General features: G+C 36.9%; 2 protein-coding genes across 3 annotated transcripts; one reads left to right on the top strand and one right to left on the bottom strand.

Moving 5' to 3' along the window:
* Nucleotides 1–1,779: 1,779 nt before the first annotated feature.
* Nucleotides 1,780–4,135, bottom strand: LOC121423801. The gene is made up of 2 exons (XM_041619292.1): nucleotides 3,843–4,135; nucleotides 1,780–3,013 (listed from the first exon to the last, which is right to left on the bottom strand). The coding sequence occupies exon 2, from the start codon at nucleotides 2,983–2,985 to the stop codon at nucleotides 2,173–2,175; it is 813 nt and encodes a 270-aa protein (XP_041475226.1). The 5' UTR covers nucleotides 2,986–3,013; nucleotides 3,843–4,135; the 3' UTR covers nucleotides 1,780–2,172.
* Nucleotide 4,136: 1 nt separating this feature from the next.
* Nucleotides 4,137–19,322, top strand: LOC121423800 (uncharacterized protein C3orf26 homolog). 2 transcript variants are annotated; one of them, XM_041619290.1, is made up of 6 exons: nucleotides 4,137–4,220; nucleotides 5,852–5,925; nucleotides 15,154–15,299; nucleotides 16,066–16,195; nucleotides 17,253–17,488; nucleotides 18,144–19,322. In XM_041619290.1, the coding sequence occupies exons 2-6, from the start codon at nucleotides 5,853–5,855 to the stop codon at nucleotides 18,402–18,404; spliced, it is 846 nt and encodes a 281-aa protein (XP_041475224.1). In that variant the 5' UTR covers nucleotides 4,137–4,220; nucleotide 5,852; the 3' UTR covers nucleotides 18,405–19,322. The 2 variants fall into 2 exon arrangements, with proteins under 2 accessions (XP_041475224.1, XP_041475225.1); XM_041619291.1 differs by lacking the exon at nucleotides 4,137–4,220 and having other exon boundaries at nucleotides 5,849–5,925.
* The last annotated feature ends 1,028 nt before the right edge of the window (nucleotides 19,323–20,350 follow it).

Raw genomic sequence — 20,350 nt, 5'->3', positions numbered from 1 at the left:
AGGAAAAAAATATGACAAGCTTAATTGTCTAACAATTTAAAACTTTTCTGAAAATCATTAAAGTTTAAAACATCACTCGATTTTGTGTTTCCTTTTGCATGTTTTGTATGGCTGGGAAGCACTTTTGGATGACTCCTTCAAAATCTTCTCTTTTCTTTACATATTTTCTGGGGAAAATGTGGCCATAACTAGGAAATGATGAATATCAAATTACAGAACATATTCATTTGTAAATAATCATGAACTGATTTACAACCTACAACAGTTCATAATGTACATTATGTAACATTAGTTAGAAGAAAAAATTACATTCCAATAGTGGATGTGGTTGACACATCTCGTTTTCCCCAAAAAAATTTATTTGGGGGGGGAAGTGCCCCCCCCTGCCTCCCCACTTCCGGCGGCCTTGACTGGGGGATCTTGATGGTATACCCGTTTGGGGATCAAATTTTCATATGATAAGTAAAAACAATTAACAAAACAGTTAAGAATAATAAAAGCTTACATATCAAGAAGGCCACATGAAATGATTATGTTGAGACTTCTATTTTTTTTCTACTTTATTCAATGTGAATTATGATAGATTACTCTTAACAATTTACTGCATACAAGCTGTTACTTGCAGTGATTCTAAAGTTGTGTAGAGATGATCACTTTGCAATCGATTTTATATGCATTCTTCCACATTTCAAATGAGTACACTTGTAGATTGTGCAATTACAGATCCTTTTTATCACATTATTTAATGTCTTACACTTTACACTGAGGCTTTCTAGAAACTCATCTAATTCCCTCTAAATTGAAACTTCATGTATTATATACATGTACACTGTAAATACTGTACTTACATGTAAGATACCTGGTAAAATGGCATATCATTGTTTTTTTATCAACACTTCATTTTGTTTGGAAATCGGAATGTATTTGAGATTCATAAATAACAAGACAGAGAAAAAAAAGGCAAAAGCGATTTTGTGTCTCGCCCACTTATGAAAATAACCAGAAATATTGTGATTTGTGAGGGCACACAACAGAATTGTATGAAAACTTCATTGTGAAATGACTGGGATGGAATAACACTTGTCATAAAGAGTCTTGCATGTAAACTTTAACGTTGACCTTAAAATGACCTTTATCCTTACTGTGTCTCCTCGACTGCAGCATAAGATGCACATCCCCCACGTCCATCTGCCATCCAAGTTTGGTTGAGAAGTGACTTACGGTTGCGGAGTTAGGTGTCATAAGAGAGTCTTGCATGTAAACTATAATGTTGACCTGAAAATGACCTTTGACCTTACCATGTGACCTCCAACTGCAGCATAACATGGAGGTCCCCCAAGTCCATCTACCATCCAAGTTTGGTTGAAAAGCGACTTACAGCTGTGGAGTTATGTGTCATTAGATTTGTGACCGACGGACGACAGACAACGGACGAAAGACATTTGGATCCCATAGTCTCGCCTACACCTCTGGTGGGCGAGACAAAAAGGAAACAAACTGGAATTAAAATACCCTGTATACATTAAACAAATCAAGCTGATCACTTTTCTAAACGATATTCTGTCTGTCCTGTTTTCAGTTGCATGAATTTATGTGTGTGTGAGTGTGAGAGAAAGGAATGATATCATACCATTGGGAGCAATTGCTACGAGAAATTTTACAGTATTATGCTTCTTATAGTCAGACCAAATGAGAGCTTGGTTAGCTAAATTCCTTGGCTGACCAATAAAGACTTCAGTGCAATTGATCCAAGGTAAATGCTGGTATTTTTTTTGTAGGGACTTTGGCATTGTCATTTGGATTGATAGCTTGTCAGGCCAATGAATTAATGGCTTTAGATCAGCTGCTAAGAACTTTGTCCATGTTGTAAAGATCTGAGATACTGTACTGCTTGTGACATGAAATAAGTCTACCAAGAAAGAGACAGTTAGTGCTAGCCTTAGTTTCATCAACACCAAGATAAACTCTTGTCTACTGTTCAGTGGCCTTGCGGAACCTGGCTTCTGAGGTGTTCCAATACGTTTTGCTCTTGGTGATGACCTGGGTGAACTTTCCTTCTTTGTTCCTGTCCAGTAACATAGCTTTTGAACTCTTGGTTCTACATATGTATGAAGTGCTACAAATCTATCTCTACTCTCTATTCCAGTATAGTCCTTCACTATTTTATCAGACTTAAGTTATATCATACGATACACTGCGCTTTGGCAACCTTTTCAGGTTCTTTATTTTTTGTTCAAGTTTCTTCAACTTCTCATTCATTTCCATTAGCTGGGCTTCTTTTTTACTGCACTCACTACAGTTCTCAGATGATGATGTTGACGGTTCAGCATAGTCATGGTCATGAAGAGCAATGTCATTCCTTGATGTACATGTAGATTCCGGTCTCAATCTCTTTGCAGGAAGAGTGCTATCCCATGTAGTATTGATATAGTCATGATCTTGCAGGAGTGGTTTCAAATATGGTACTGCTTCTGGAATACCTAAGTGGTCTTCACTCTCAACTTGAGAAACCGTATTATCTACAGGACCTGTTATTTCGATGTCTGGCATCGATTCAGTGTGGGGAGCTACATATTTCCGCTTGCGTTTCTGTCTTTGTTGCTTGACCACTTCAGAGTAAGGTCTCTCCTTTGGTGCCGCTCTCGGAGATTTCGCTTTAGATTTGTCTAGCTCATAACCAAGTTTCTTTGTTGGATCAGGCCATGCAGATGTTGGCTCGTTATCATTAAAATGAAGGGAGCATACCCTATGACACTGTTTTGGTTTCCAATGACCAGCCTTTTCTGTCTGCCTATTAACGATTCTAATCCATCTTCTCCGAGCATCAGGATCTTTGCTTTCCAAAGGAAATGTAAATAGTTGAAATGGAGGCTTGCATATGCAGCTCCCAAATTTAAGTCCGTGGATTTCACAGAGTTGGGAGTACCACTTATTCAAATGGTAAGAGCTGCTGGAGCAGCCAACCATGCAGCAGATCAATCCCATGGCAAGAAATTTGATGACACCAGAAAGCCTACAGAAATATAAAGAAAAAAATGAAAATTAGGAATTTTTTCAATCTCAACTTGATATTGTACCAGCATGATTCACATATATTTTCACAATATAGGTTTCATGAAGAGTATACATGCATCCATTTTTTTATTCTGACATTTAAGAAAACTTTGCTGTAATATTAACCTGGATCTGGAAACTACGAAAATGAACAGAATTTAAAAAAAATACATAAGGCCTAGCCTAAATATAGTGAATTTCTTCAGGTTTCACTATAAATATAGGCTTCATATAGTCTTGAGGACGCAATGATGATTTTTTTAGATATGTCATATTGATGAAGAAGTATATGACATATCTAAAAAAAATCATCATCATTGCATCCTTAAGACTAGGCTTCATAAAGAGTACACGTACATGTATGCATCTATTTTTTCCTATTTAAGAAAACTTTAAAATATTAACCTGGTCTTGGAAACTAGTGCACTAACTTACACTATAGAGTCTACAGTAGTACAGACTAAGTTAGGTATATAAATACAAAAATCAATATTATAATTCTAAATCAATAAATAGACTATAGTATAGAGGTCTAGGCCTACTAGCCTAGCCTAGCTAGGGCTATATATAGGCTAGGCCCTATTTATATGCCTGATAAGTGATATTGATATGCCTGATTGAATCAAATTGCGCCGTCTACATGGTCTATATAAATTCCGATGAATCTTGTAATCACGTTGTCTATACAATGACCAAGAATAGACAATTTACTTATAATTCAAACATTGAAATATTATAGGACAAGAGTGGAGGCTAGACGAGATTTTCTTTTCTTTTACCGCACTTACTCTAAATAGTCTAATGACCGTTGTCCCACATATAGAAATATGTGTTTTATTCCAGTGCACTGGCCACTGCTTCGACTTTGAGGAGAGACTATAAATAGCCGTAAAGTAAATAAAAGAATAAGAATTTAAATCCGAGGAAGACAGTCAAATTAAAAGAATTCAGTGCAAATCGTTGATCGTTTGGTGTCCCTTTCGTGCGCGGTTCTACTTTGAAAGACGTAAATAAACGACAAAAGTAAACGTCAAAAGCAGAAAACATCGTGCGGCGCGGGTACCATGGCCATGGGTGGCCACTGCACTGCACTGCAGCTAGCTCAAAATCTTGGTCATATTGACATGCCCCGGAAGTGCAGTGGTTTGTAGGAGCAGCAGCAGCAGGCGCGTTTCCGTTTTACACCCTGGCGAAGGCATTTTCCGGAAAAGTAGCCAAAAAGCGACTAGTGAAGAGTCTACACACGTCGCTGGTTGCATGCAGCGTGCGACACAGGCGAGTCCACCACCGCAGAGTTCCTCGGCACTTCATGTACAGAGAGAGCGGCACAGGAGTGAAATCCGAACATGCTTTTGCAGTCGCGTTGTTTATGATATTTTTTTTCTAAAAATAAATTATTAACTAAATGAATAGAAAGACAGACAAAATCAAAATAAACAGATAATAATGGAAAGACAAATTGAAGTTTGATGGATTGATACACTTAGAAGCTGCCGAAAGATAGATATAGAAGACTGATAAACAGATAGAGACAAAATAGACAGATAGATAGATAGATAGAAATAGAGAGAGAGGTGGATAGATAGATAGAAAGAGAGAGAAAGAGGGAGAGAAGGATGGAAAGATAGATAAATAGAGAGAGGGGGAGAGACAGAGAGGTCGATATATAGAGGGAGAGGGGGAGAGAAGAGAGAGAGAGAGAGAGAGAAGGATAGATAGATAGAGAGAGATGTTGTAGATAGAAATATGGACGGACAAAGAGAAAGAGAGTAAAAAGACAGACAGATGCCTAGAGAAGGAGAGAGATAGAGAATTTGAGAGACAGATAGATCAGGTTATAAAGAATGAGAGAGACAGAGAGAAGATAGACAAATTAACAGATAGATAGATAGATATATAGATAGATAGAGAGAATAGAGAAAGACAGACAGATGGATAGATAGATGAGAGATAGATAGATGTTAGATAGATAAAGAGGGAGAGAGACAAAGAATATTAACAAATTAACAGATAGATAAGTTTGAAAAATAGATATAGATAGAGAGAATAAGAGAAAGACAGACAGATGGATAGATAGATAGATAGAGAGAGAGAGATATTAAATAGATAATTAAAGAATGAGAGAAACAGAGAAGATTATTAACAAATTAACAGATAGATAGATACTCTAGTTAAAAAATAGATAAATAGATAGAGAGAAATAGAGAAAGACAGACAGATGGATAAATAGAAGGATAGATAGAAGGATACAGAGATAGAGAATTTGAGAGATAGATAGATGTCAGATAGATCAAGAATGAGAGAGAAGAGCGACAAATTAACAGATAGATACTGTAGTTACATAGGTAGGTAGAGAGAGAGAAATAGAGAAAGACAGACAGATGGATGGATAGATAGAGATAGAGAATTTGAGATAGATAGATGTTAGATAAAGAATGAGAGAGACAGAGAAGATTATTAGATAGATACTGCAGTTACATAGATAGATAGAGATAGAATTTGAGAGATAGATATATAGACAGATAGAGAGAAAGACAGACATCAGCAAATCGGCAAGGCAAATGATCAAGGCAAACATTCGTATTGAACCTGGAAAGTATAAGCTCAGCTGCATTTCTGCGGATAACTTCGGTGCATAGAGATGTCTCTATGCTTCGGTGCGGACTTTGGATCGCGCGCCCAGCTGATAATGTAAAGAAACGTAGACGTAGACTCTTCACTAGTCGCTTTTTGGCTACTTTTCCGGAAAATGCCTTCGCCAGGGTGCACGTGTAAAACGGAAACCCGCCAGCAGCAGCATGGCAGACGATCTTGGGGACGAATGGTGGTTGGATACGGACAAAACTGGAGGACAAGATATAGAAATAGATGGTGCGTAGCATCTAATTGTACTAGTGTATTATTTTTGTGTTCATTTGATAGCATATTCAGTGACTAGAAGATCTATATTTTACCCTTTCACTCATGCCTGAAATTTGTATCAGTCCCACATCACTCAAAAATATGTTAGGCCTAGTATCTCGTGAGCGCGAGCGTAGAAAAGGCACGTCGGCCGCGAATATTTATTTCGTCCATGGAAACGTCGGCCGAAACGCCTAGCCTAGGCATAGCCTATGGCACATGAATGATGAATTGTTCATAAGTTGAGCTAAAACTGAAGTGTGCAGGCGCATGGACTTTGCTATATAGCACTCATGGTTTCAAATCGTCTCGTGTGTGAAGGATTCATATGCACCTGGTGCACACGAATCTTTCACACCATTTTCACTGAAATAACTATGACTTTACATCATAGCTATGACTTATAATTTTTCTATAACACTTACCGAACCATATGGATCGTTTGTTGAATTCTTTTTGTTGTTTGTTTTAATAAAATAAGAGCATTTTTCGTGATCTTCACGTAGATGCCTCTTGATCAGCGTTGATATCAACTTTTGCCTAAAGAGGGCGCGCGATATTATTCACCAAGCCGGTAGGCACTTAAGAACCAATTTTGAAAGGATACTCGTAAAATTATGTCACTCTCGCCGATGAATATTCATTAGATCGTGGTCGTGCGTGTTCAATACACACCGAGTGCATGCATGCAGAGAGTTTGTATTGAACATGCACGACCAGGATCTAATGAATATTCATCGCGAGAGTGACATATTATTTTACGAGTGTCCTTTCAAACTTGGTTCTTAAGTGCCTACCATACCTTTGTTTACGGTGTTGCAAGCTAGCTGCATTCTAGGCGATCAGCATTATTTTCTTGCTCGTTCAATCCACTTTCATGCTCGTTCAATCCACTTTCATCATCATCTTGTCAAAAGATGGCATACTTTACCAATAAGTATATACATGAGATGCAACCTGTTGATTTTTGGTACAATTTCCTATTATGCGCTGACGACTTGAATTGAGAATGTTCGATACGAAAAATTGCTTTTCGATTGTTGTTTGCGTACTTTCCACCGCAGTATTAAGGACGGATCGAACGGAGTATCCTGGTTGAGACTTGGAGGTAAGCGATAAAAACAGTTTTATAAATAATTTCCAATTTTATTTTTTTTTAAACTAAAACTATTAAAAAGAAATCATTAGTGGAGAAATACTGAAACGTTTGGCGTTTTTTATTCCCTCACATTCGTGTGATGAATGAAAACGTCAAAATTTACTATGAAACCACATGCGTTGTGCGAGGTTAGTATTAGTATACTAACCTCGCATGTTGTGTGAGTGGCTATATAGTAGCTTCATCAATATTTTGAACGAATGGACGAGCACAAGGCAAGCCATCCCAAATCTCGCTCAAGTTTCAATTTTTTTCTTCCCCTCTCAGGCTCTCTTTTGCAATCTCCCTTCTAGATCTAGGGGCATGCCGATCTATGTTGCAAAAAACATATTTGAGAGATGTGGTGTTTGCTCCCGGGGGGGGGGGGGGCAGTAAATTGCTGTAGATCTACACACGTACACGAGGACCAAGGAATTTACAAACACCCCCTAAACAAGTTTTTCTCTGTGTGCAAAATAACCCCTAAACCATTTTTTCGTGGGGACTTTATTTACAGTACATGTTGACCCCTAAACAAGTTGTAGCCAAAATATGACCTTGGGGAAAAATCTTTGGGAAAAAACATAGCCTAAACACGTTTGGCTAGTCTTTAAAAAAGAAAAGCTTTTAAGGAAAAATACCCTAAATACGTTGGATCCCGCGATTGACCATTGACCAGTCTTTCAAAACCACCCTTTTTCTTGAAAATCTGTGTTTTTGATACCCTTATTGAGTCCACTCATGAACCGCGTCCAAAACTGAAAAAACACCCCTTTAAACTCGGTTTTTTGGTCACATGTGTGTACAGCAAACCGGGGTGTTTGCTTCATAGCATCATTTAGAGCTCATCAAGACCTTAAGTACTTTCTTATGTTTCTTTGTGAATCATGAATGAATTGACTCGCTTAATGTCCTCGCCACCCCCAATGGTCCCATCTACTAAATCTCTGTTTAACATGTCCAATGGCCACTTTCTCTCGGCTCTCTCCTTTCTTGTACTCTCTCACCCCCTCCCCCTTCTCTTGGTTCCTTTATTAGGCTTTATTGCCTTTCTCAAGATAAATCAAAGACATAATTGTAGTGTCTTTGGAAAATTCATTTTTATTTTTGATCGACACCACGCGTTCGTCCACCTCACACCGCTTTTTTATACCATCACTTAATATTTTTAGATGACCATGTCGTAGGCAATCATCCCGGGGGGGCCACTTCCATTCACGAGTGGATACCATGCGCGACCATGGGGTCTCGAAAAGCACCCTAAACACGTAATTTCCATATTCTGAAAATGCACCCCTTAACAAGTATTGACGTGTGAAACCCTACCCTTAACAAGTATTGGAAACAAAACGATACTCTTGGCAAATATTTCCTGAAATGAACCCCTAAACAAGTAAAGGAATGTTTTATTGTTACGGGTCCTTTGGTTGTCGGCTTTACCTTATTTGGTTTAGTACGACCCCACCTTCTACACCTCGCGCAAATAGGACTCTAAACACGTAGTGTTGGGGCAAAAAGGACATCCTTTATAAAACATTTTAATTTTGTTTTATCATTCCTGCAAATTCGACCCTAAACACGTAATTTTACTAGCGAAATGGATACCCTTTTTTCATTATTTTTGTGTTTTTGACACCCTTTTCACGTTACGTACGTAACGTGCCCTATCGTGAAAAGGACATCCTTTTTACATGTTTTTTTGGTCGCGCATGGTATCCACTCGTCAATGTAAGTGGCCCCCCGGGGTTGGGGCAAAAGGACATCCTTTATAAAACATTTTAATTTTGTTTTATCATCCCCGCAAATTCGACCCTAAACACGTAATTTTCCTAGCGAAATAGATACCCTTTTTTCATTATTTTTGTGTTTTTGACACCCTTATCACGTTACGTACGTAACGTGCCCTATTGTGAAAAGGACATCCTTTTTACGTGTTTTTTTGGTCGCGCATGGTATCCACTCGTCAATGTAAGTGGCCCCCCCGGGGCAATCATCCAAATCGTCGCACAGGTATGACAGTGCAAACCAATTCCAGATTCTTCATAGTTTACCAAAATTTTTCCTTTTTAAGTATGATGTCTTTATGTTTTATGTCATGGTGCATTCGTTACAAGCTTGCTTACATGTATATTGAGCATCCTGCAGGCCTCGAAATAGGATTTTTGGGGGCAACGCCACTTTTTTGAGGGGCACTTTTTCACTGAGGCCAGGCAGCAGAGGGCACCAAGGCCATACAGAGGGGCACCAAGGCCACTTTTTAAGGGGCATGTAATAAATTATTTGTAGGTGTTACAGTTTGGGGGGGGGGCTTTCCATAGTCGATTTTATACATCAGATTCATTACCAAACCATATTATTTACTTAAGAAAAAATGAACTTTACGCACGACTGGTGATACCTTCTTGAGCTACATGTAATTAAATGTGAATCTGATTAGCACCCAAGAAAGTATCACGGGTTGTTCGTAAGTTGTTCGAAACTGACGAACAGCTTTATGAAACACTCCCATTCAAAGTACTGTACTTACGCATCGCGCGCGCTCGCCAGGACAGTACAGCGCGCGCGACATTTGTGTAGTACACATACGGAGCTCGCGCTCGTCCATTCTTATGCTGCAGCTTACATAGCATATGTAAAGCGCGCTAGCGGCCGGCCAGCTGTGTATAGCTGGCTCATCGTTTGGCGCGGCTTCCGACTAGACTGCATACATGCACTGGATGTCGCTGGCAAAGCTAAGGTATTCAATACTTTTTGAGATCGGAGAAAAGTTTTCCTCGCTCAGAAAAAAAGGTGCAGACTTTCAAAAGGGGTACATTATATATCAGATAAAGGGCACATTTGTGAGAAAAAGGGCACCACTGCCATATAAAAAAGGGCATATTTTTAGTGGTCGTAACTTTTAGCAAAAAGAAGAAGGGCATGACGGCCAGTAATGGGGGCATCGACGGCCATGGCCGTCGATTATTTCGAGGCCTGATCCTGAGTGTTAACTCCATGGATTAGGCCTATAACTTTTAGAAATGTTTTGATGCATATTAGTTCAATGAGTTAACTATCCAGCAGCTGCTTCAGACAAAATAAAGTGAGTTTAGAGGGAGACCATGAAGAATACTAGGGCCTACTGCATCATAAAATGTTTTAGATTCAGTGGTTTATTTAATCTTTATTCTGCATGTCATAGGCCTATATATATATATATTTTTAATATATACATATGCACATATGTATGTTTGTATGTATATATATTACGATCAATTCAATCTATATAGATGAAACCAGCACAAAATTCCGAATGCGCTTCAATAACCGCAAATCATCTTTTCAGAAGGAACGTACCGACCTTCCTGTTGCCCAGGTGTTGCCAGACATTTCTGCCTTCCTGGACCTTTGTTAGCGGATGTGAAAGTGTGCATATTTGGGGGAGGATACAAATCAGCGGACGAGAAGAACCACTTAACTACAAATAATTGTTAAATATAGGAGCTTTGAGGGTAATGGTATGAACAGAGATCTGGGATTCCTAAGCGGATATTCATTCTTTCGTTAGTTTCGTTAGTTTTGAAAGATATACTTTGACAAGTGCCACAATGTTTGGAATCGTATCACACAGGAATTCTCTTATTGCTCAAAAATACCTTTTCGGGAGAACCATTTTCTTCTAAAAACCAATTTGATCTTCGTTCTATCATCTCATCTCTTAATGAATTATTCATAATTTCATTTTCTTAGCAATCGAATGCTCCATTCTTCATAATTTGAGTATGCATGGTATATATTTTGCCTCTGCTATCATTTTGATCTATGTATTTCTAAATTCATCACAATGATTGCAGTTTTATCATATTTTTGTCTCACCTGCGAAGCAGAGTGAGACTATAGGCGCCGCTTTTCCGACGGCGGCGGCGACGGCGGCGTCAACATCAAATCTTAACCTGAGGTTAAGTTTTTGAAATGACATCATAACTTAGAAAGTATATGGACCTAGTTCATGAAACTTGGCCATAAGGTTAATAAAGTATTACTGAACATCCTATTAAAGTTTCATGTCACATGACCAAGGTCAAAGGTCATTTAGGGTCAATGAACTTAGACCATGTTGGAGGAATCAACATTGAAATCTTAACCTGAGGTTAAGTTTTTGAAATGTCATCATAACTTAGAAAATATATGGACCTAGTTCATGAAACTTGGACATAAGGTTAATCAAGTATCACTGAACATCCTGCATGAGTTTCACGTCACATGACCAAGGTCAAAGGTCATTTAGGGTCAATGAACTTTGGCCGAATTGGGGATATCTGTTGAATTCCCATCATAACTTTGAAAGTTTATGGATCTGATTCATGAAACTTGAACATAATAGTAATCAAGCATCACTGAATATTTTGTGCAAGTTTCAGGTCTCATGATTAAGGTCAAAGGTCATTTATGGTCAATGAACTTTGGCCAAATCGGGGGTATCTGTTGAATTACCATCATAACTTTGAAAGTTTATTAGTCTAGTTCATTAAACTTGGACATATGAGTAATCAAATATCACTGAACATCCTGTGCGCGTTTCAGGTCACATGACCAAGGTCAAAGGTCAATGAACTTTGGCCGAAGTGGGTGTATCAGTTGAATTACCATCAAAACTTTGAAAGTTTATGGATCTGATTCATGAAACTTGTACATAAGAGTAATCAAGTATCACTGAACATCCTGTGCGAGTTTCAGGTCACATGATCAAGGTCAAAGGTCATGTAAGGTCAATGAACTTTGGCCATGTTGGGGTTTTTTGTTGAATAACCATCATATCTCTGTAAGTTTATTGGTCTAGTTCATAAAAAGTGGACATAAGAGTAACCATGTATCACTGAACATCTTGTGCGAGTTAGAGTAGTATTCAAAGTCAGCACTGCTGCTATATTGAACCGCGTGATGCAGGTGAGACGGCCAGAGGCATTCCACTTGTTGCTTTTTTAAAATTATGCTATTTTGTGACTAAGGCTACATCTCCTCTGCTCCTTTATCGATAGTATCGATAGCAAGGTATTCCAGTTAGGAAGCATTTCGTGAAACGGGTTTAGTAAGATTGGAACTAACCCCGTGGTTGGTGGATAAAGATATGGCTAATTTGTCCAGGTGTTGAGAAACAGGCCCCAGATAATCAGACAATAGTTTAAATGTGGCAAGAATATAAATTTACAAGATGCTTCATGGTAATTTTTTTTTGACTCTCTTCAATCCTCCAATTACTCTAGAAATCTTTTTTACAAATGTGATGATATTTCTATGTCACATTGTCATCTCTCTCTCTGTTCTCATCCCTCCGCTTGGTTCGGAGATCGTAGGGTCCAACCTGCATGTGAAGTATCATACTGAATGTTAGTGACTCATCAGGCCAGGAGAGCACCGGAGCAGATGTTATGGATTAAAAAAACTATAACAAAGTTACTTTTGATAGCTTAACATCGATATCCAGGGGGAACTTTGAGTCATAAGCAATAAGTACAGCTTCAGTAAAATTGTAGTTGTAGTTGCTTTATATAAGAAAAATGCTCCAGATGCCATCGGTGATCTGTTAGTATCTCTGATTTTCAGTATGAAATCATCTGTTATATATGTTTAAAGCTTGTGTATAGTTTTGGTAAATCCACCAAAATGCACCTATCACTATTCCAATTCATTGTTAGCTAATATGAATGGATATGCCCTATAACAGTTATGATGTGGAGGATATGAAATGAAAATGTGTTTTACAGGATAAATTTTGCAATTTTACATGGAAATTTAACTTGATCGGGTCAACCGATCAAATTAAAATATCTGTGTGTTTTTGTCTTTCAATTAAATCCTCTTCCAAATCAAGGAATGGGCAGAAACTTTCAAGTTATGTTCTGTGTAACTTTTGGATATCTAATCACTAAATTTATAAGATAGGTGCTTGAATGCCCATTTTTTAAATTTAAAACAAGCATCGCCGAGAGAGGGCGCTGTATATCCAAGATTTGAATATTTGAAATTTTCTCAGAGAAGTGCAGTTGGAAAAATATCTAACGGTCTCTACGCTTCAGTAAGACTGTCATATTAGATGACATTCGATTATCAATCACATTATTGACCCTTTACCAAAGCTATACACAGGCTTTAAATACCAAGTTTGGAAGTCAGTATACAAAACACATTTCTCCTTGGAAATCGAACTTTCATTAACTTTTATTTTGTGATTTACATATTGAATTTTAAAAAGTGCTCTGTAAAAATGTCTTTTTATGGTCTGTAGTCTGTATATTAACATTTTCCAATTGCGCTTTAAGAATGATGTAGGATGAAACGAAATGATCAGGTATCTCATCGTCAAGCTTACAAAGAGGACACAGGGAGTTCATACTCTTTCCGATCTTGCATCATTGTGCCTGTACTAGATATGTCCCAGAAAGGAGTTGTGACTCGAGCGATCCTGGACTGGACCAGGAGGTTTTGTACCTCCACCTTGACTTCTGACTTTCCCATCCAATTCTTCGAGGATGATTTCTGGGAGATTACTCTGTCCACCTGCTTTCTCACAATAGCATGAAATTTTGAAGACCTGCTTTTATTGCTGGTATGAAGGACTCAAGTTAAGAAGCAAGTTCAAGTCCGGGAGTTGGTATTTGAGTAGTAGATCCTTCAAAGCTCTAGGAGTGAGGAGGGCAAAGGCATCAAGAAATGTCTTTGAGTTCAAAACTTTCAAGTTCAAAACTTTCAAGAGAATAATTGTAGTACATTTAAATAAATTGCGCAATTTCTATGTTATGCATTTAATCATCTGCGTATTACTATACTTAAAAAGTGAAATACATGTAGTTAACAAGATAAATAAATGAAACGTGTGGTTAAGTTATATTGAAGGGAAAAGGGAAGCCTACATGTACTATATCTACAAATTATATTACAAAAAGTGACTTATTCATTGAAACTCTCTTGAAAAAGGTAGGTTTTTAGTTTAGTTTTAAACAAGGTAACATATGTGTTTCTTATTGAGGAAGGGAGACTATTTCAGAGTTTGGGTGTAGCACTAACAAAGGCATGATCACCTAGCGTAATCTTTGTTTTATTGGTGGGTGACTGAGTATGCTTCATGAGAACTACAAAGTCTGTGGGACTGGGTGGGCGAAAAACAAGATTTGTAGTCAAGGTCAACAAACATAGGATTTCATTATCAAATGATTTTTTTTCTCTCTCTCTTTGAAAAAAATATTCATCTTACCACTTGCGTAAATCATTGCGTCAAACTTATTGTTCGGAGTTAGGGAATGATTTGTTGTTCCATTTCCCTGAAACAATAGGTGTGACGCAAGGATTTATGCCAGTGCATCTTTGGAGTTATTTTCTAAGCCAGCACTGCTGCTATATTGCATCATGCAGGCGAGGCTGCAAAGGTATTTACTTGTTATTTATTTCAATCAGAAAAAAATACTTACTGTACCATGAGGATGTCGGTCAGCTTTGACTGTCTTTCAGTTTTTCCTGTGGTGGCGCCAGATATAAATTCACAATCTTAATTCAGCCCATCAGCAATTTTTAGGCTTGTTTGAATTTTTTCATATGAGCAAATCTTTGATTATTTTATGAAATAATGGCACCAATCGATAAAATACATTCTTAGGGCACTTCTTCGGAAAATATGATTTTAGCAGTGACATTTTTTTTCTTTTAATTGAAAAAAAAAAGATCTACATGCTTTGATCAAAACCAGCCGTACAAACTTCATTCCTGAACAAACAGTGTATATGAATATAAGAACTGCACCCTCTCTTGGCAAAAATGTCTGTCACGTTATCACTTTGTTCAGCTTATCTCCAGAACAGAAGAAAAGATTAGGCACAGAATAAAAAGATTAGGAATTTGATTTACCATCAATCTGAAAATGAGATCATCATAGGAAAATTCATAGAATAATATTTATTCATGAAATTATTTTTTTTTGGTGAAAAATGAACAATTTTATTGTCAATTAGTGTGATTGATGAGCCTGCGATTTTACGGGTACTAAATACTACATAGCATTGCAATTCTTTTTTTTTAACCCTCAACAGCCACTCCTGGAACCTTACAAGAACACAAGAAAACATCAAGTCTAACAAAGGCAAATAAAGAACTGAATAAAAGGAAACACCCTCCAACCACAGCAGAAACAAAAAATGGAGAAAAGTCAAAGAAAGCAAAGAAGAAACGAAAGAAGGTGAGATTTAATTGGTAATGATATCATATATCAGTTCTATGAAATGCAATTTTCTCAGTAAATTGAAAGAAGATCTCTAGATCTGCATGCACATTCACACTTAAATGAGAGAAATTTTCACTCATGTCTTTCATGAACCATTTAATTGTGATTTATGGATGCAACATTATAGGGCAGTTATTTTGTGGCCATAAAATAAAATCTGTATAACTTCATCATGGATTTGTAAACATGTTTCACTATTCTGCATCTATAAGAAGCATGTACATGTATAAGACAAAAATATACGTTATATCTCTATAAAGAAAAGAAATTTTCAACAGTATCTGCCTTTATTTCTTGAGAAAGAAAGTGTGGAATTGTCATTTACATGGTGACAGTATCGAGGGCTGCACTTAATATCCGTTATTCCCAAAGTCCTGCGGTCTTATTGCTGCTTTATGTAGAAATCCTGACCAGTCCATTATGATTCACAAATGAAAACATTCATCGCCGTATGCAGAAATTTTTTCCGGGGGAGGCAAGAAACTCGAAAGTGAGAGAGCAAATCACTGACCTTGTTATTGGGGTATTTTTGCCTTGAAATGTAATGATTTCATGCACATTTTAGGTGAATTTTAAGAAAATGTATGTACATGTAGTAAAAAAGTTTTAAGAATTTTTCCCGGGATGTGTACGACCATGATTTTGATGTTGAATTTTAATGTTCCCAAATACATTCAAATTCATGTCTTGAATAGATTTGTTCACAATTTTATTTGAACAGAATAATTTGAGCTCTCATTTAGCATCAAGAGGTGACCAGCCAGGAACGAAAGATGATTTACAAGTATCCATGGCAACGTACTTCCATGAGAAATTATCAACCATTGAAATGGAAGAACTTATTCTTGATGGTAAGCTGTGTACCATTTGAAATAGTAAAAAATTATAATCGTTTCAAATTTGCTGAATAAGCAATACTACAAAGGTTTGATTAGATATCCATAATTCCTTAATTTACTATTTCAGATTTTTGTTTCAGAGTGTATAATTGATTTTGACACAAACTGAAAACGATTTTGCTGGGAAGCGAGAAAGGGAATTATCATGTTGGATTCTCATGACGATGATGACAGTAATGTACAGCAACAAAATTAATGCCAAAAAGAAATTGCAATGACGCACACCTGTAGACAATGTACTCAGAAAGGAAATTTGTTAAGGTATTCTGTCTACTTACATGTATCAGTATTTACCAATTTTTTGTGTTAGTCTAAAAAACCTTGCAAAACATCCTTGTATGAAGAACCATGCTAATATGTTAGATTGTTTAATAGTTGATTGATCTATTTGTAAACCTGCTTTCAGAAAAAAATGTACACAGGGGCCCCAGTGCAAATTTGCCCCTGAATGCCACCCCCCCCCCCCCGAAAAAAAAGCCCACAAAGGCCCTGGTAAACTATGGAAGTGCCCCTGAAATCCAATAAAGTCCAATGTACATGTAAACTGTAATACAATGTAGACAATTTCGGCTGGTGAGCTAAGAATGTAGCCCTATGCAGGGTGCTACATAGCTGTTTAGAAGCACTTGCCCAGTCGGGCAAGTCAATTTTCAATTAGTTGGAATATACTTGCCCCAAAATCTATTTCACTTTCCCGAAAAAATCCTTGAAAAAAAAAAGTTTTACCTCTTCAAAAGAAAGTATTGTGGTTTTATAAACCATTTACCTTTCTCTCTTTTTGACATGAACTGATCTACCTGCCATGACCAAAATTAGGGTCAATATCATATCAACCCTAATTTTGGTCATCCTACTGTAAGAATTTTGCTTGCCCAATTTTGGCAGGTATTTTTGTTTTTTTATTTCAAAACACTTGCCTGACTCTTCTACTTGCTTCGGGCAATCGGGCAAGTGCTTATGTTGCACCCTGCCCTATGTTTTTTTTCCCTTGCTTACCTTGGTCATGCAGACGACTGCTTCCTGCAGCTCAACAGCGACGGTGCTCCTGTATCAGAGTACTTATCAAGGAGAATACCCACATGGACGGACATGGTTGATGAACATAAGAAGGAGAAGACACCAAACCATTCTTGTATCGTCCTGCTTCTCACCTCTAGTGCTAAAAGGGCAGTAGATCTGAATAGAGATACGCAAGCCTTCAAGGGGACTTGTGTCACGGCGAAGCTCTTTGCCAAACATTTACGAGTAAGTCTACTTGCATGATATTTCACAATAGTCTGCTGGATTACCATAAGCTGTAATAGTCTATGATATGGTGATACATCACTCTCTGTCAATGTTAGTATGCACAGTTTTTTTTCTCCTCGTTCGTAGAATAACTAAAGACGTCTGAGATTCCATTTGGATTTCATTTTAGTCATGACTGAATTTGTGTCATTATGTGTGCCATAGATTCAGGAAAAGTTTTAGTTTCTGTACAAGTAAGATTTATCCTTGTGTTTATTTATATTCTTATAATCCTCTCATTGATGTATTATATCTTTCTATATTTAACTTTTTCTCTATGAAAATGGATTTTGTTAAGTCCAGTATTACAACTGTCAGTTATTGAATATATGCAATATAAAAGCTACCTATTTATTATTATAATTATTATAATCATTATTATTAGGATTATGATTAAGATGATGGCATTGTCCTGAAATTGGACACCCACTGTCCACTTTGTACAGCAGCACATTATTCTATGTACAGTAATGCATCTGTTCCCTAGTTTTCACCTTCTTTCACTTCACTGTGTAAAAATCAATTAGTGCTTCGCAAAAGCATGATTTGGTTGATTATCATTATGATTGTGATGTTGATTTTCATTATTATCCAATATATCTCATCTTCTCAGATCAGTGAGCAAGTGAAATACCTTGAGAGTCACAGAGTCCAGTTTGCCGTGGCAACGCCTCATAGAGTCTCCAGTCTTCTTGAATCGGGATCATTTAATGTCGATGATATGAAATATGTCATCCTGGATTGGAACTGGCGGGATGCTAAGCTCAGGAGGTTTGTGGATATCCCGGAATTGAGGAAAGACCTCTTTGATTTGTTGAGAAAACATTTAGTACCGGCAGCCAACAAGGGACAACTCCGCTTTGGATTGTTTTAAAGGGGCACTCTTGGAAAGCATTCAATCACCTCTTTTTGTCAGACTAGTAGTCAGATTTGACAACCTACTATTATCTTTGATTGGCTGAGTGCACTCTTTGATAGCTGTCAGAAAAAAAAAATCTGACAAGTCCTTTCTTGAAACGTTCAACACGACCTTATGGCATGCGCTGTAATCCAAGCTATATGTTGATGTAGAGGTTTGAGGTTCAAGCCTAAGTCACTACTTCGTTTGTTGACATTTAAGACTGGTCCCAGACGTAAATACACAGGGAGATGCAGATGATGCTGCTTTCAAGGCCGAAGAAAGAAGAGGAATATTCCTCCAAGACGTAGATAATAATATCTGATTACGTCTGTCAAGTTACAATATACACATGGTATAGGTGAATTGATCACCGTGCTGCATCTTCGAGTCTTTATCAGGTTGTTGAGGAAGGATATGAATTTACATCATTTAAGAAGAAAGTCTACTGCTAGGTATTACTCCCCGGATGCCTAGAGATACAAAATATGGCATGAAACAGGTAATGTTTTTATGTTCAAAATATATGGAAATATGGTTTTAACTCTTATTTGCTAAAAAAATCAGACAAACTTCTCACAAAAGTCGCATGAAATTATGGTAACCCTAATAGTCCCAAGGGATGGGGAGGGGAGGGGGGGGGATCATGCGCCTATTGATGTTTTGCGCTATTAGTTTATAATGTAGAAAACTTATTTCATGAATTTTCCTGGCTTTTACAGCCAAATTCTAAAATCATGCATAAATTAGCATTATAATCAATTCATGTAAATGTAAAGATAAGATGTATTAGTGAAATTTAGCTATGCAACTTGTAGATTAAGCCATTACCTTCCATCATGCAATATATTTCTATGACCATGCAATTCTTGGGCAAGATCGGGGGGGGGGGGGGGGGAGAAAATAAAGTATACCCATGGATTATTATGGTTAAAGGACAAGTCCACCCCCAACAAAAACTTGATTTGAATAAAAAGAGAAAAATTCAACAAGCACAACACTGAAAATTTCATCAAAATCAGATGTAAAATAAGAAAGTTATGACATTTTAAAGTTTCGCTTCATTTCACAAAACAGTTTCATTCCTCCCTGAACACATGGAATTCCATTATTTTAACATTTTGTGGTTCAGGCAAGGAGGTCATAATCGTCAAATTCGTAAAAATTGAAATATTGTATAATTAAAACAATAAAAAACAAAAGAAATAGTGAGTGACATCATCGATTCTCTCATTTGGATGTAACTGGCTCGTTCATATAACTATTTTGTTAAAAATAAGCGAAACTTTGAAATGTCAAAACTTTCTTATTTTACATCTGATTTTGATGAAATTTTCAGAATTGTGCTTGTCTGATTTTTCTCTATTGATTCAAATCACTATTTTTCTGAAGTGGACTTGATCTTTAAATAGTTAAAATAAAATTTTAAATTCATTATTTTTTTCACTAGATCACGATTGAATTCACCTACATTTGAAAAAAATTTGTCATTTTTCCGAATACCTGTATGACAAGGCCCCTATAACAAAAGGGATACAATGAACATTTTCTAATGATTTCATTGTTCACTTCAGACTTTGCAATTACAGTTGGTTATACATGTACAATGGATTCCATTTTTTTTGTATATGGCCTGGTTATAAGAAAAGTACAAAACTAATATATAGAAATCTTAAGTTTCTTCAGAATTGCAACCTTTCTAATTGACTGGAATGAGTAAATATCAAAACAGCAATAAATTTCTTCATTTAGAGTTTCTGTTATTGGGGGTGGGGATGCAAGGGCAAAGGTCAGACCTCATTTTACATTAATTAGCTTGGTTAAAAATTGATATTTTGTTATTTCAAAATATTTAATAAATTAATTGAAAATTTATATTGTTATTGGATATAGCAAATAATGTGGAATGAAGAACAAGTTTC

Source organism: Lytechinus variegatus, chromosome 11 (assembly GCF_018143015.1).
Source record: "Lytechinus variegatus isolate NC3 chromosome 11, Lvar_3.0, whole genome shotgun sequence".
Taxonomy (NCBI): domain Eukaryota; kingdom Metazoa; phylum Echinodermata; class Echinoidea; order Temnopleuroida; family Toxopneustidae; genus Lytechinus; species Lytechinus variegatus.
This window is presented reverse-complemented; position numbering and strand designations above follow the sequence as displayed.